Source organism: Colius striatus, chromosome 1 (genome assembly GCF_028858725.1).
Source record: "Colius striatus isolate bColStr4 chromosome 1, bColStr4.1.hap1, whole genome shotgun sequence".
Taxonomy (NCBI): Eukaryota; Metazoa; Chordata; class Aves; order Coliiformes; family Coliidae; genus Colius; species Colius striatus.
This window is the reverse complement of record NC_084759.1, coordinates 41395949-41412897: the sequence shown is the minus strand read 5'-3', so window position 1 is coordinate 41412897 and position 16949 is coordinate 41395949. Positions and strand designations below refer to the sequence as shown.

At 39.7% G+C, this 16949-nt stretch overlaps 1 protein-coding gene across 1 annotated transcript; it reads right to left on the bottom strand.

The window, feature by feature from the left end:
- Window positions 1-594: 594 nt before the first annotated feature.
- Window positions 595-16852, bottom strand: BORA (BORA aurora kinase A activator). The gene is made up of 12 exons (XM_062020502.1): window positions 16783-16852; window positions 15668-15838; window positions 14378-14484; window positions 13084-13129; window positions 11477-11558; window positions 9880-9945; window positions 9093-9149; window positions 7517-7734; window positions 5074-5227; window positions 3416-4017; window positions 2922-3053; window positions 595-806 (listed from the first exon to the last, which is right to left on the bottom strand). Exons 2-12 carry the CDS (start codon window positions 15821-15823, stop codon window positions 627-629), a joined length of 1800 nt encoding a protein of 599 aa, XP_061876486.1. The 5' UTR covers window positions 15824-15838; window positions 16783-16852; the 3' UTR covers window positions 595-626.
- Window positions 16853-16949: the final 97 nt, after the last annotated feature.

Genomic DNA, 16949 nt, shown 5'->3' with positions numbered 1-16949 from the left:
ATAGATCCTCACCCCTCTCCTGCTACCCCAGCCCTGCTCTTATCACACTCCCAGCAGTCCATCTCTGTCCAGTGAACCTTTCCCAGTACCAGTACGAGTATTTCTGAAGCCACACAAGAAACTTGATCAGAGGAAATGCAATTCAAATCCAAACCAGTACTATTTTTCCCCTCCCATATAGAAAAATTTCCCTCATGCCTTTAGGAATTGTCTGTTAAAAAGCAGGTGTTTTTGCAGTTACATTGACTCCTAAGCAAGTCACCCTAGGTTGCCTCAGTGTATCTGAAACATTCCTCTGGAAGCTGAAGTTACATCCCAATTTTCCAAGTAAGGCTCCTTGTGGAATCTACCCTAATCACAGAAGGAACACAATCCTGAAAAAACACCATGGTTTCTCTGTACCAAGTGTAGCTGCCTTAATTTTCAGAAGGATCACTTAATAATACCAACAAAATTGTTAATAAGACCTGAAAAACCCCACCTTATTTAAAAAAACCATTAACATATCTCAGACAATTTATTACATTGGCATTTGCAAACAAAATAGTATGTATAAGCCAGGTAACACACATGGTATATATATAAAAATTTATTAGACAACACAACTGAAGTTCTCTGACAGAAAACTACATACCATTTTTGTGAAATCCCTGAACTTCATTTTTATGTTTCCAGGCTGAAATGTTGCAAGTTGCATTTTGACCAAATACTGTACTATGTGGTTTTGCCATTTGGAAACAAGACTGCTTCTCTGGAGATTTTGTTCTCAGCAACTGATTGTCCTTATGGTTTAAAACAGAAGACTCCTAGGTTGATAAGGAAAAGTTAATTTTAAAACTCTTTTCGTAAAAATTCCCCCAAAAGAAACAAGATCCAAACTTACTCCTGGAAAATCTGCAGTTACAATTAGTATCTTAGCCTCCCATCTCTCCCCTTCTGAACTAAAAAGAAATGAAAGAGAATATTTTCTCTGCATAGATCTTTGAGACCCGCTGACAGAAGGAACCTCCTTCAGAGGTTCACACATGCTCTGAAGGAGCCAGACTGGATTCTTTCAGCCCACAATGTCTACGCTTTTTTCCCTTTCATTCTCTGTGAGTTCTTGGTTGGGAGAGTTGAAGTACTTAATGTCTTCACACTTCAATCTTAATCCAAAAGGCCGACTTGGACTTAAGTCAAGATTATGACTTAAGGCTCATAAAGTCAATGGGTCCTGATGGGATGCATCCTAGAGTGCTGAGGGAGGTGACTGATGTGATTGCTAAGCCTCTCTCCATCATTTTTGAACAATCATGGAGGACAGGCAAAGTGCCTGTGGCCAGCAGGTCAAGGGAGGTTCTTCTCCCCCTCTACTCTGCCCTGCTGAGGCCCCATCTCGAGTTCTGTGTCCAGTTCTGGGCTCCTCAGCTCAAGAGGGGCAAAGAACTTCTGGAGAAAGTCCAGTGCAGGGCCACCAAGATGATCAGGGGACTGGAACATCTTTCATATGAGGAAAGGCTGCGGGAACTGGGGCTGTTTAGTCTGGAGAAGACTGAGAGGAGATCTTATTAACATTTATAAATATCTAAAGGGTGGGTGTCAGGAGGCTGGGACATCTCTTCTTTCTATAGTAGCTAGCAACAGGACAAGGGGTAATGAGATGAAGCTGGAAAAACCTATTTCACTGTGAGGGTGAGGGAGCAGTGGCACAGGCTGTCCAGAGGGGTTGTGGAGTCTCCTTCCTTGGAGGTCTTCAAGACCTGCCTGGACATGTTCCTATGCAACCTGATCTAGGTGAACCTGCTTCTGCAGGGGGATTGGACTAGATGATCTCTAAAGGTCCCTTCCAACCCTACCATTCTATGATCTAGCAACTGAAAGACCAGCTGTGGGAGAAGAGAGCTGCACAACATTGGTGATTCTCCAGGACAGGTTTGGTATCAGACAATTGGTTCTGTTGAGTACCTTCACATGTACAATCCACATCCAACAGGGGTACCAGAGAAAGACATCAGAGCAGATGGATATTTTACCTTCTAAAAATACCCATCTATTCTTCCTGCAAGGGCACAGTTAACCTAGCATCAGATGAGCAGAGTTCAAATTTTCATGTCAGTAGTCTGTAAGACATCATCAATCTGCTCTTTACCTTGGCAAAGAAGTGGCTATCAGCATGTCGGCTACCCAAGTCAGAGCTGAATGGCCTAACTTGAAGGGTTTTTATAACGTGGTACTACTGAACAGTACTGTGCCGCTCTGAAGGGCTGTAAATGATGCTAAGGAGTACATCATAAGCTACTAAGTTTCTAAGACCATAATTACTTTGCTCTCTCTTCCAAAAAAAACCTAGCCTTGCTCCTCATGCCCTGGAAGAAGCAGAACTCCTTCTCCCCAGTCACAATACAAGGAGCTGAGGAGTCTTAATAGATATGTATTGTTTTTTTGTCATTTGTTTTTAAGGATAAGTCATCAAAGGGCTTGTCATCAGAAGACTGCACCCAAACAAAAAGCTCCCCACCAGGTCAGAATGTCAGGTATAAATCTAGGAAACTTGAGGCTAACTTATAAAAAGTAATGGACAATTTTCCCCCCTCAAAATGTGCTTCTCCACAAGCACACATTTAAAAACTTTAATAAAAGTAGCAGCAAGAACAACAAAATTGAGACAGACTACAATACATCAGAAACCACAAGCAGCCTCACAACTACCCTTTATACATATACTTCAGTTTCCTCTGAAACCTCTGCCCTTTGCAAAGAACACATTAATTTTATTAACAGCCTATAATATTTGTCCTGCAATCATTCCTTGTTTCCAGCATAATACTGGAAATGGTGCTCTCTATTATCAGCTGACCATCTCTGCCCTCAGGCTCCCTGGTACTGAATAAAATTGGGAATGTAAGCTCTTTATCACTTTTGTATCACAATTTAACTCCTACCTTAGTTCTAAGCAGCTGAGATTTATTCTGAAACACGTTTGTATTCACATCATTTTCTTTGCAACTGATTTCAGCCCCTGCAGTATCCATAATGCTGCTTCCACATGTCTGTGTATTGTAACCACTGTCCACCTGAAATCAAGAAGCAGGGCTTTAAAAATGTACCACAATTTAACACCAATAAACCCCATGGTTGTGAACTCCATTTGGTTAACAGAACATAATCCAATTCGACTACCAGTTAACAAAAGCAAATTGTAACTAGGTCTGTTGGAATTACTCTGGACTCATTTAAATGTATTACTTTACATAGCAACACTACAGTAGTTTAGAATTGCTATGCTAACTCCACTGAGAGAGAAAAAAGGGGGGAAAATAAATTACAGTACCACCCTCATGCCACATCCAGTAAGAGAAAATAGACAATTACTTCCAGATGGTTAGCATGTGGAGCTCAGTGTTACCGAGAAGCAAAAGAAGACTTCTGTTTTTACCTGAATGCTACTGTTGTCACAAGGAATGGCGCTGCTCTCTGCAAGAGGAGACATGCACATGCGAGAGTTTTCGATGCTGAAAGTAATCCCCGTCATGAAGCTGGTTATGGGGGCACTGCTACTGCCCATCGTTTCCTTCATCCAAGCATTTTCCTCTGACACTTCACCTGCATCAGCCATGTCGACCGTATTGTTTTCCTTTAAGCCTTCTATATCCTGAAATGATGACAACCTTTGATGACAAGCTTCTGAGTGATCCGGTGCAATGGACACGGTTGCTACCACGAGATGTGTACCACGTGCAAAAGCATCACCGTCTTGCTGACATAAGGTTATTCCACTCTCCATTTCTGGGAACTGAGCTTCGGTTGGAGCAGCATTCTCCTTGTCTTCCTCATCCTCGTCGTGACTGTCAACCGCAATCGGTATTCTAATGACAGAAGTCTGATACTGGGCAGTTCCTCTGCATGCTCCAAGCCTCATAGGAGAACAATTTTTAATTGGAGAACAACCATCTATGTAAGGACTTCTTGTACTTGGGGGTGTCATTCTATTTGAGGTAGAAGGAATATCTGGAGAACGAAATGTAAATTTTCTTTGGTCTGTAAAACAAAAAGCCCAATGACATTATTCTATCAGGTGGAGTTGAAGTCAACATCCACAAAGCCCTACAGTCCTTTGAATGATTACAGCCAACTACATGGCATTTCCCTGACCACTGTCTTCCCAGCTCCAAAGAAAAGTCTTAAAAAGAAAACAAAAAAAACCCCAAGCAAACAAAAAACCTGCCAAGACTCAAAACATCAGTACATTTAGAATATCTTGGGGGGTTTTTTATTACCCCATTTTCACCACCAAAGTGGTTTCCAATGACTCGGTTTGCTGTATTGGATGCCTTGCATTTTCAAACTTCAATAGTACACACTGTTCAAAAGAAAGTGTGTGAAGGCTGGTACTGTAGCTTTTTTCCCCTCAAGAAGTATCAATACGCGTATTCTATAAGCATTTAAAAAAACTGGGGCAGCAATACAGTTTCAAAAGAAAATCAGATAAGTTAGAAAACACTTTTGCTATCTCCACATGCAATGGTGTTGAAATACCCAAAGGCTCATCAGAGCAAAATCATGTATAAACATGGCTAATGGATGAAACAAAGTATTGACATTTACTTTCTAGAACAATGAAGCCATAAAAGGTATGAGGTTTCTTCACCGGGCAGTTTCATTTCAAATAATCTTCACAACCACGTGACTTGAAAACTCAAGCTAAACCTTCCTTTTCCAATTAAAATGCTTCAGTTTGGGCCAAATCAGAACTGTGATTGGACTCAGTTCATACACATGGCTTTAAACCCCCTCCTCATATGAGATGAATACTTTCATTTTTTTTCTTATTCCTATTAGGTCTCAATTCCTCCTTCTAAACTATTTTCCCTAGCTGATGCTTCACAGGCATATACACTTTAGTGTTTCATATCCTTAAGATATTCCACTGCTAAATAGTGAATGTGTCATACAGGAGAAGACTGCTGGTCTGCCAAGCTCAGTAATCTGCCTCTAAAACAGCTTAAAGTTCCAGGAAGAATGCAGCAGTTTTTATAATTTAAATAAAACATATATAAATCAAGAATGAAAGATACATAAACGGTCAAACCATACCTGACAGGGGTGTCTTTCTTATGTGAAAGGCAATTGGTGAAAAACTAGGAGAACCATGATGTGCAGGAGACTCCTCTGGAAACGGAGGACTGGTTATACTTCCCAGGCTATAAGCCCTTGTTCCTCCCTGAATAGGACTTGATGAAAACTGACCCTTCAATTTAAAAAAGAAAAAGCATTATTTTCATAATGTAAACTTGACTAACATGCACACCTAACATGTTTTCTAAGTAAAAAGCTTAATAAGGCAGCACTGAGGGAAACTAATCCTGTACATGATTCATCACTAGTTTAGCTTCAATTTTCCAGTTGCAGCTTTTCACTTGGACTTTATGCCTCCACAGAGGGAAAGAGCAATGGACTCAACTGTCACTTAATACTAAGACTATAATATGTTATATTTATGAACTATGAGAAGTCTAAACAGAGATTTAATACTAAGTGTTTAATCTCAATACTCACACCAATACACACAAGACAGTCACTATTATATTTTAATGGAGTCCATATTATCCAAATTATCTGAAGGATCTAAGAGCACAAGTGTTATCAGGAGTAGCTGGGGATGTTTAGCCTAGAGAAGAGGAGGCTGAGGGGAGATGCAATCACACTCTACAACTAACTGAAAGGAGGTTGTAGCCAGGTGGGGGTCAGTTTTTTTCTACTAAGTAATGAGTGATAGGACAAGAGGAAATGGCCTCAATTTGTGCAAGGGAACATTTAGATTGGAGATTACAAAGAACCTTTTCATTGAGAAGGTTGTTAAGCATTGGGATGGGCTGCACAGGGATGTGGTGGAGTCACCATCCCTAGAGATATTCAAAAGACACATAGATGAAGTACTGAGGGGTATGGTTTAGTTTAGTGATGGGTCTGGCAGTGTGAGGTGAGTGGTTGGACTTCATGACCTTGAAGGTCACTTTTCCAACCCAAATGATTCTATGAATTATTTAACTCAGCAGCAGAAAAAATGCTCCTCCTTAAGGAAGGAGAACAGTGGTTGTGATCTTGCTTAAGACTACAGTGCAAAAAGAAAAGTCACTCCTAGAAGTCTAATTATGTTGTTGGAATTCTTTACTAGCTTATCATAGTTAAGACTTTTTTTTTTTCCTTACAAAACTACACTCTTGCGGGGGTAGGTTTTTTTTCCCTATGCACTTCAGTCACCAAACAGATGAAACCATACCACCTGAATCAGTTTAGCTGTGCTATGTCCACCTGGGAAGAAGACTCATCTCAACTTACAAAACAAGACATCATATTCTGCCTTCTAAGAAATGTCAGAAATCTCTGGTCAATTGAAAGAAAAAAAAGAAAAAAGCATGTTCAGCACTGCACTGAAAGATCCACAAGCTGCTTCTTCCACCATAAATGAGCTTACGAGCTAAAAGGGAAATAATTATATCACAGGTTCTTATCAACTAATGTCAACTTAGCAATTAAGTATTTTATGCAGCAGTTCTTGGATTTAAAGAGGCCTTTTTTTGTATACATGTTTTATGAAAAATAAAAAAAGGTTTCAAAACGCTTCCAGCAAGTCTTGTATTTGCAGCGGTTCCTCCTTCCTTTTCATAACAATGTTAAAGTGTAATTCCTTCTATATACTAGACTAGCAGCACAACATAATAATAATTTCATATAATAAAAAGTCAGTAATATATTCTTGCAAGATTTTTTGAAGTGTGTGGCCAGCAGGTTGAGAGAGGTTCTGCTCCCCCTCTGCTTTGCCCTGGTGAGGCCTCATCTGGAGTACTGTGTCCAGTTCTGGGTGCCCTAGCTCAAGAGGGACAGGGAACTTCTGGAGAGAGTCCAGCATAGGGGCATTCAAGATGATCAGGGAACTGGAGCATCTTCCTTACGAGGAAATGCTGTGGGATCTGGGGCTGTTTAGTCTAGAGGAGACTGAGGGGGGGATCTCATTAATATTTACAAATACCAGGAGGTTGGGACATCCCTTTTTTCTATGGTATCTAGCAACAGGACAAGGGGTAATGGGATGAAGCTGGAACACAAAAAGTTCCACTTAAACATAAGAAAAAAACTATTTCACTGTGAGGGTGAGGGAGCAGTGGCACAGGCTGCCAAGGGAGGGTGTGGAGTCTCCTTCCTTGGAGGTCTTCAAGACCTGTCTGCACATGTTCCTATGCAACCTGATCTAGGTGGACCTGCTTCTGCAGGGGAATTGGACTAGATGATATCTAAAGGTCCCTTCCAATTCCTACCATTCTATGATTCTATTATTTGTTCTGAATTTGGAATTGGCAAAAACATCCCAAACCTTTGGTCTAACACCCACTCTCTCATGAAGTAGCTGTAGCTTATTAAAAACATGGGTTTTCATCTTCTGAAGTCTGTTGGAACACAAATCTGTTCAGCCTGCTCTAAGAACTTCTCCTGTGCCAGTAAGTCCCATCCCATCCAGCCCCTAAAACAGGCTACTTACTGAACTAGACGTTTCCAGAGGGCTTCTGCACCGGACTGGAGATATGTCTATTGAACAAAGCACTCCAAGTGGCTGACTACCACATGGACTACGTAGAGAAGTGGATAAACACTCAGATACACTTCCGTTTTCTTCTAAAAACAGCTTTCTCCTGAGTGATGAAGAGCTCAGATTTTCCTGAGACTGATCTGCCAATTCATCAGTTCTAAAATATTCACCTAGAAACGTGGGGGAGAAGTTGTTCCCAATAAGAATGCAAGATAAAAAATCCTTTACTACAGAGACATATACTAACTAAATTAAAACATTTAATCCAATTAAACCAATACAGCAAGTGATTAATTTAATTGAGGCACTTGTCTCAAAGGATCATAAGTTATCATTACAGAACGTCTACTCTGTCTACTAAGGTTTCACTTCTGCCTATTATCTTTTTAGTATGAAAGTCTGCATTAAAAGAAAAAATATCGGCCAGTAAGTAGACTGCTAGCCTTTTCCCAAAAATGCATTATTCTTTATATCTGAGTTCTGAAAAAGGGAGTATTATACTGTTCAAGCAAAACTAGTCCATTTTCTAGGTCTCCTGGATGTTTTGATGGTCATTGTGACACATGTAAATGCAAACCAGATTCAACTCGGAGACAGTCAAAGCAGTTGGCAGTTTACAGCAGAAAAACATAGAGATCTTAACAAAGATCCATTAAAATATGCTGAGCTTTACCAGATTTTAGCTTTTTGCTCTTGCTCTATTTTAATTAAGCATTCCTTGTATAAGAAATTTTTAATGAATTCACAAGCTATATGCATCAATAGAAGCCTTTGTTCAGACAAAACACAAAAGCAATAGATATGGCTCCGTGTTTCATTTTGATGGCACACAGTCCAGGTTGTGAACTTCAATACTGGGCTAAAAGCACGCAGACAAGAAACTCTGAACTTGCTATCCCTACTACTCCCACGTGTGAACTGTAAGAATAGGCCTTTCCAACATTCAGGGGGGTTGGACTAGATGATCTCTAAAGGTCCCTTCCAACCCCTACCATTCTATGATTTCCAGCCCTTTTGCCTGAAAAGCTGGCAGCAGTTGCTTGATAGAGCAGTTATAATCAGTTAACTTGGACTTGTCTCCTCACACGGTAGTCATGGCTGTTTTGCCACCAGACAACTTCTAGTCACTATTATGATGTCAGTTAAAGACACAGGATTCTAGGATAGCTTTGCTCAAAGCAACGTTGGGCCATGAGCCTCATGGCCAGCAATCTTCAAGTCAAACGGCTCTGCTAAGTTAAATAACTGTTCTCTGTGGGAGAGGCAGAGGTTGTCTTCTGCTCTACTACCTCATACGCATTCAGAATTGTTAATCAATTTTCAGTCATCCTCTAGAGCCTTGCTCTTTTATCTTTACACATACGTTCATATCATTTAAGTCCCGTGCAACACAAAATAACTGTTTAGAACACATACTTAAAACTTCCATTCATACATTAAGTTTACAGCACTTCATAAGACCAAAGAAACCCAGGAAACAACACAAACCCAAGGTTTAATTTCGAATGTCTAACTATAAATGACATACCCAGTATTTTCTCCAAATTAAAATCCACTGGCAAAGACAGCACTGTCTGACAAGCAGCTGCAATGAATAAAACCAACTAAATTAGCTTGCAGTGACCTTTTACGAAAACTGCAGAAACAAAAAAATTCACTTCTAAATTGCACTGCAATCGAGCTATTTAACTTACAATTGCAATAAGGAAAAGCGTTAATTAAACCCAGGATTCCAATTTGACAATGTTATATTCGGGACACTCAGACCTAGATCTAAAAAACCCCAAGGGCTGTAACATGTAAGCCTCTAGAGAGGCATTCCTAACTGAGGAGAGAGGTCTCTGAAGACAGGAAGGATTCAAAAGGAAATGGGAGAAAGATCATCAAAAAAACCCTGGGGAAAAAACACTATGTGTTTATAAAAAATGAAGAAGTTTCAAGTCTTAAGATTCCTGCTATTTATTCGGCAGAGAAAATAATCAAGATTATTGAAACCAAAATGACCCAACATGTTAAGAGCTTCTTGAAACTCTCTTTTATCCATAAACCTGAGGTTTATATTCACTCTTTTAATCTGGAAAAAGGGCACACTTCGGGTTGGAAAAAATGAGCTCTATAGTCTACAGATTATAATAGAATTAAATTCCTATGAGAAATAGATCATAAAATGAATATTACCATACAGTTTAAGAAAAGTCATTTCTACAGAAATATTAACAAAACATCTTTTCCCTTTTGAAATTAAATAGCAATTATAAAAAGTGCTGTGTTGCTTCAGAGAAAGTCTGTAATTTCAGACATTGCCTTTTACTCACCATTGCTTTTCCCAGGCTGCAAAGTTAGCTGTCTTCCAATTGGAGAAATGTTATTTAGATCTATGGCTTAAAACAGATGAGAACTTAAAATTTAAGCATGCATTGCATGAGTTTTGAAACCTAGAATAGTTAATGCAACTAAACAAAATGTTTACATCAAAGTTTGGAAGAGGTTAGAAAGGGGTACTGAAGAAAGGTTACTACTACAGCCAATTAAGAGAATGTCAGTACCTTTATAATAAAAAAAAGCTTAGTGAAGTAGCATCAACTTTGCCCAAAGCTTTGCCTCCTGCAGCTTCTTCGGTGTTACAAAGACTTAAACCCAAACTCATTTTATGGTTAGCCAAACAGGCTGTGCGAAACACACTTCTAGAAAATCATGCTGTCTGGATTTGAAGACAAAGGGGAAGAATCTAACCGCTCCACCCTTTTTATACAGCTAAGGAACACATTAGCTGTCACAGTGGTGACCTCAATAATGTTTACAAATATGTAAAGGGTGGGTGTCAGGATGATGGAGCCAGGCTGTTATCAATGATGACCAATGATAGGACAAGGGGCAATGGGTATAAACTGGAACACAAGAGGTTCCAAAGAAATACAAGGAAGAATTTCTTCACTGTGAGGGTGGTGTAGCACTGGAACAGGCTGCCCAGGTGGGTTGTTGAGTCTCCTTCTCCGGAGACATTCAAAACCCACCTGGACAAGTTCCTGTCTGACTTACTCTAGGTGGTCCTGCTCTGACAGGGGAGTTGGACTAGACGATCTCTCAGGGTCCCTTCCAACCCTTAAGATTCTGTGATTAGACCATTTGCTTTCACCACTCACTTTCCCAGCTCTAGGACTGTGGCTTCTGCTCTCTGGCCAAGAAGTGGCAAGTCTTAACAACTGACAAAAGTACACTGGAGCTGCACCTTCCATGAGCTGCATCTTTTTGATAGAAAAAAATTAAAATTCAACAGTTTAGCCTCTTCCAAACCTTGCAAAAGTCCCCTAACAGTTATTTAAGAATTTCCTATCAAACAGTACTTTATAGGTGGCATTTTTCCAGCTTGCAATCCATTTACTATATATTTTGTTGGTTAAAGAGAAACTTTAATAACAGCAACATTAATAATAAAATTTCAGAATGTTGAAAGCAAAAGAAACTTTAGGAAACCCACAACCCTACATACAGTGATGGTAATCTAACAGGACAAAGAAGACAACAGGAATTTACATAGCAAGTAAGGGTAGAAAAATGTGGAGCTCAGTTTCCCATATACTTATAGTAGCAGGAGAGCAGTCGGAATGACAGATGTGCAAACACCAAAGTTTTGGATATTACCAGCATTGACACAGCGAGATTATGGAAGGAAAAAGACTTAAGATCAGGAACCAAAAATAACAAAAAAGGACAAATTATGTAAAATATGTAAAAAAATTATGTAAAATTCTGAATTAATAAAAAATGGTTTTTAAATGCATAAAACACTTGGAGAGGTGAGCCATCCTCTAGTACTGGTTCCTAAAACTGAAATTGAGGGTGAAAAATATTACACTTGATAACTTCTCCAAAAGCTAGATCATTTTGGGTGGACACACAAAAGGAACTTACATTTACTTGAACTAAACTGAGAAACATGCTTGCCTTCATGTTCAGTCCAAGGAGAAGGGACTATGAGCCTTTTTGTGAAAAACTAGAGTAAGATAGAAACAAATCATATGAGCATTTCTAAAAATTTGAGACTCTCAATGTAAGTTTAGATTAGTACCCTGAACAAGACAAGTTGAAATCATACCTTTTGCTATTCACAGATCTATATTTTAAGAATTCTAACCCTTCCCCAAACCTACAATTATCCCTTATACCCAAAATATATTTCACTATTTCAGGCCCAGAGATGCTAAAGAAAAAACTACTTAATCTGAAGAACACCCCCCTTGTTCTTTATGACACATACCACCTCACATCTTTCAAATCTGTGGAGTGAGAATTGTACAAAAGTTTAATTTAACACTAATTACTCATTTAAAAATCTGAATTGTCTCTACCATACTTGGTGCACAGTAGTCAACATAATTATTGTCAAATTTTCAGTTTGTTAAGTTGTTGTGTTTTGACAATTGAGCCATTTTGCAGAAGTGTTAAAGAGATGTTGCAGTAACAGTAAAAGTAGACAGCCAAGTCTGTCTGGCAGTATTATTAGTGATTTTCACTGGTTAGCAGTGAAACATTTGCACGTACTGGCAACTTCAGTCTTTTTCTTTGAACCAGAAACTGTATCTGCTGTCACAGTCATGCTCTAGATCACCTTGATGCTGATGAGACGAACACCAGTATAACACTTTGAGAAGTACACAGCAAATCTTGTTCCCACAATTAAAGCAAGACTCAAAGCAAACAAAAAACCCTCAGCTTGAAATACTCAACTATTAAAAGCATAATTTTTATTACAGACAGCTTATGTCTCCCAAGAAATACCTTTTGTAATATAGGTTTAGAACAACAGAGTATCTTAGCTGCAGGTCAACTACATAGCACCTTTCCAGAATCTTAAACCATGTTTTGTTTTATAGAGACAGAAAATGGAAACAACATGATACAATACAAAAAGGTCAGGCTTCCTTAGTATTCTATCCTTATTATTCCTTAGTATTCCTATCAGAGCTTCATTGTACTTCATTTTTAAAAATGAAATTGAAATAACATTGACAATTTCTATAGTGAAGATTTGAAGCACTTCTCCTTTTCTGCTAGACAAATGGATAGTAAAATGAAAAACAGAAAGAATGACAAGCTGCCTGAAGAAAGTCTTGCCTCTAACTAAGCAGACATTGGAAGAAACAAAAAAAAAAATCACCAAGGTTCTGCTAAGTAAAGCAAACTAAACTGTGTAACACAAAGTTACTGTAAAACTCCAAATAATCATTATTTTTAACCTTCAGTTAACCAGTTACAAGAGTTACCTTACAGCTACATTCCCACTAGCCAAGCAACATAAAAGAAAAAAAAACTGTTAAAGGTGTGCTAAAGATGGGAAGAAAAAGACCATGTGGATTCCAACTATTACCACAAGGCATGGTAACAGAAAAGTACTTTCTCACTGACCAGTAAAATATAACATGCTTCTGGGTTTTGAAAACCTATAATGGATGTGGATCTTTTTTGTAGGTATGTAGCTAAAGTGAATCAATACTTGATAAAATAGAAAGTTTTATTACCTCCTCGATGGCTTTTTGCCTTCTGTCTTCTGACTCCTTGTCAATTCTAAGTAACAAATGAAAAACAACAATCACCAAAATCATCACATAATAGGAAAAAAAGAGTAAAGTCACACGATGTAGCCTTTCACAGATGCTTAAAAGAAACATTACAAATGAAATTGCACTAAACCCTAAGCCTTATGATGCTTTTACTGTTGTGTGCAATAATCTCATACTCTACATTTGGAAAAAATAAATGCACTTGTCAGTTTCTTCAGTTCCTAAGTATTTATTTCCAAATTTTCTATTTACTCCTTGTATCAGCAAGTATTTTTATCTGGATGAAAACTCGGTCATAACTGATCTTCAAAACCAATCATTTTAGTTACGTTGAACCTGTCACATCAACAGATTTTACAATTCAAGTTACCATGAGAATAGGCTTGCAAAGAACCTCACTACAAAATCAAGCAGAATAAAAAACTGAGCTGTAAGGAATAAAAGGGCAACAGAAGATATTCATAGAATGTTAGCATAATCCAGTTCCTGACTCACACCACCTTCCCAGCACAGAGTTCACTTTGAATCAATTAACACATTCCCTTATGAAGCCTTTCATATCTGAGAAAGGTATGGGAATGTCTACAGGATTCACCACTGTAGCCTTCCCTTGACTTGGCATCTTGTTCTGTACTATTAGTTTGCAAGACTATGCCTCAGGATGAGCTGTGAACACCAAGCCTGTTTTGCTTACTCATTTGTTTTCCCCATGGAAGTTACTTCCAAAGAAAGGAAAAAGTTGAGATCAAGATCCTCAAATTACTTCAAGCAACTAGAAATTTCCTTCTCAAAGACAGTGAGTTCCTTCACATGAAATCCTTTCAAAAAAGGTACTGGCTTACCTAGCTAGCTTACCCAGCTCTACCCTTCTGCAGGAGTCCCAAAGACCCAAAAAGGCTACACTTTACAGGTCTCAGTATAGAACACTCTGAAAAGATAAATTGTGTTGTGACAAGAAGCAGAAGAGGTAGCTTGGTAACAATCATTGGCAAGATATTTTCTTGCTTCTGCTGACTGCTTTTACCTGGCTATCTTCCAAACTGCAGTTGGAGTGGGTCAGGTGTTCTTAACATGAAAAGGAGCAACAAAGAGGTGGCCTCATCTAAATACTACACACACATCAGGGACACATAAAAATCTACGTTAAAAGACTTGAACAAAAAGTCTTCAATGCTGTGTTGAAATGTCAGTAAAGACAGAAATGTCCTAGTGGTCAAGCTAAGTTAACTGCATAAGCCAGATGGTAAGTTACCTGGCATGACTCAAATACATTGCCTGGCGTCGAACATCTTCCGAGTCAATTTCCACTGGATTTATTAGAGCAAGCTGATCAATAGACCATCTAAATTTCCCTGGTGTCTGGAAAAAAAAAAACAACCCTACAGCAAAGAGACATCTTAATGCTTGCTAGTCTAGAAAGATAAAAATAAAACCACAGAACAAATCTCAATGAAACAACACAATCATAACTTCCATATAGTTTCTGTCAAAGATGATCAAAAGACGGACCTACTCTAGGAGGTCCTGCTCTGGCAGGGCAGGTTGGACTAGATGATCTTTCAAGGTCCCTTGCAATCCTTAAGATTCTGTGAAATGATCTGCTGTTTAAAAAAGTAAGTTAATCAGCCTTCTTTATTCTAGTAGTGATACTACAACGATAAGATAAAAAAAGACGATGAAGTAGGTTATAGCTAATATTTAAAGCCTGAGGTATGAATTTCTTCTCCACTTAAGAGAATAGATCTAATAAAAATAGAGAGCTTGGGATAAAATTTAGTTGCTTCTAGATTGCCACAATCAAAATTACAGTTCCATGAAAACCCAGAGTCCCTATCCAACTGGAGTTACCCAAATAATAGAGCAGCCTTCCTTCCACCTTGTTTTTCCAAGAAGACTTAGGAGTTGGTAGCCCCTGCAAAGTCTCCCTCATGACACCATGGCCAATTTGGAAATGAAGCAGCTTCACCTCTTTATTTAACACTTAATTACAAAATACTGTTCAAATACATATGAAAAATTATCTACCAAGCGAGTCTCTTCAGTTTGATTAGCACAGCATCATCGACACTGCTCATAATTCCAACCGCGAACCAGAATGCCTTTTGGAACTAAAAAATGTTATTTATACACAAAGTCATGAACTTCCTTCTGTGAATATGCAAACATCTCATAATAGAAATACAATCGAGTTTCATTTGCAGTCTACTCAGGACCTAAGTAGGAATTGTTTTTTTCTAGTTGAGGTGGGACAAGATGACCACATCCAACTACTTTTGACTGGTTTTGGCCCATCATCATTATGTGTTAATCTACTGATACATCCAATATTTAAAGAAAAACAAAAAGGAGCAAAGGAAGACTAAATGACAATGTTAGCATTAAAACCAGCACACTCTTGTAATCAGAAGAAACACCAAATGGCACCAAAATTCCTTGGATTAGAATATACATGAAAGTACACTACATAAAACAAACTTTTTAATGCATTTCAACATACTTGCACGACATTTATAGAGTTACACAATTAAAGACTAGATCTTACAGATGAGGATTTTGTTGATTTAAAGACTGAAGGACTAGAGACAATCAGCTCCTGGAGAGTGTAATAATCACTGGGACTTTCAAAAGGGTTCAGGAATGTGACTCGTCCTGGAGTTTCTGGTGTTATTTGCATTTTTGCTTCTTTTGTATCCCCCATAACACTAAGCTATACCTGGAACAAAATAAAAGGAAGTTTTAGTTATGACTTTCTAGGGTCACCCTGAAGGTTTTTAGAAGACGTGATAAATGAGCCATAAACATTCAAAAGACTAACACAAACGAAATTAGTTTTGGCTTGGACTTCCTGACATATGAACCTGATAAGTGAGGATAATAGGAAGAACAACTAAAAATAAAAATAAGCTTTGAAAAAGAGCCAAGAAAAAACACTGAGCAGGTGGTTTAAAAGAAAAAAAACCCAACACAACCAACTAAAAACGAGACACATAAAAATCCCATAAGAAACAATAGGGCAGTAAAGCCAAATAAGTTTGTGGAGAGCAGTTCACATACCAAACCCTGGCACTCAAAGGCTTCAGAAATAGAAGCATTAGTGGAACAGTGACCATCTCCTCGGGCGCCCCTCAGTGCCAGCCAGCCCAAAAGAGGCAAGCACAGAAGGAAGCCACACCGGCGGGAGGAGGCACGCAGTGTGCCTGCCGTTGCCACACCAGACAACCCCAGAAGTTTCTGGCAACAGGCAGCAAACCCCGGGCGCCGGGAAGCGCAGAGCAGCAAGAGCCGCAGAATTGTCCCGCTTCGCTCGGGCGCTAAAAACGTGTCGTGTCCATCACCATCCCCCACAAACGGCGGGTCATCAGCCACCATCCCCACGGGGCTCCAGCGTTCTCTCCCGCAACGGAACGCGGGGAGAAGGGCCGGCGGGGCCGCCGCCTGCGCCTCCCAACTCCCCGCCAGGCCGTACCTCAGTGGCTCCCTCACTTAAGCTGGCAAAGGGAACAGAAGCGCAGCAGGAAGATACTCCCCGCTCAGCCCCCTCGAGGGCAGCTCCTTCTCCCCTCTTCCCTGGAAAGGTAGTATCACCCAGCCTCGCCCCCAGCCACTCTTCCCAGCTCCCCAAAAGCGAGAGGCGGCCGAGGCCCGCGCAGCAGCTACCTGCCACCGTTACTGGGTAGCCGCGGCGCCCGCTCATACTCGCCGCAAGTCACAGCTCCCGCCTCCGCCTCGACGGGCGGCTCTTTAACTGGCCCCGCCCCCTCCCGGGTTCTGCCCAATCACGACGCACGATCTCCTCCGTCGGGCCAATGGCAGGGCTGCCCCGC

What these genes read in the sequence shown, in the direction of transcription:
- BORA (XM_062020502.1), bottom strand. Translation starts at nt 15,823, where the DNA reads ATGGGGGATACAAAAGAAGCAAAAATGCAAATAACACCAGAAACTCCA. An exon ending in TAATTTGGAGAAAATACTGG is followed by an intron (nt 7,735 to 9,092) that starts GTATGTCATTTA and finishes CCACGTTTCTAG; the next exon opens with GTGAATATTTTAGAACTGAT. An exon ending in CTCAGCTGCTTAGAACTAAG is followed by an intron (nt 807 to 2,921) that starts GTAGGAGTTAAA and finishes TTATCAACCTAG; the next exon opens with GAGTCTTCTGTTTTAAACCA.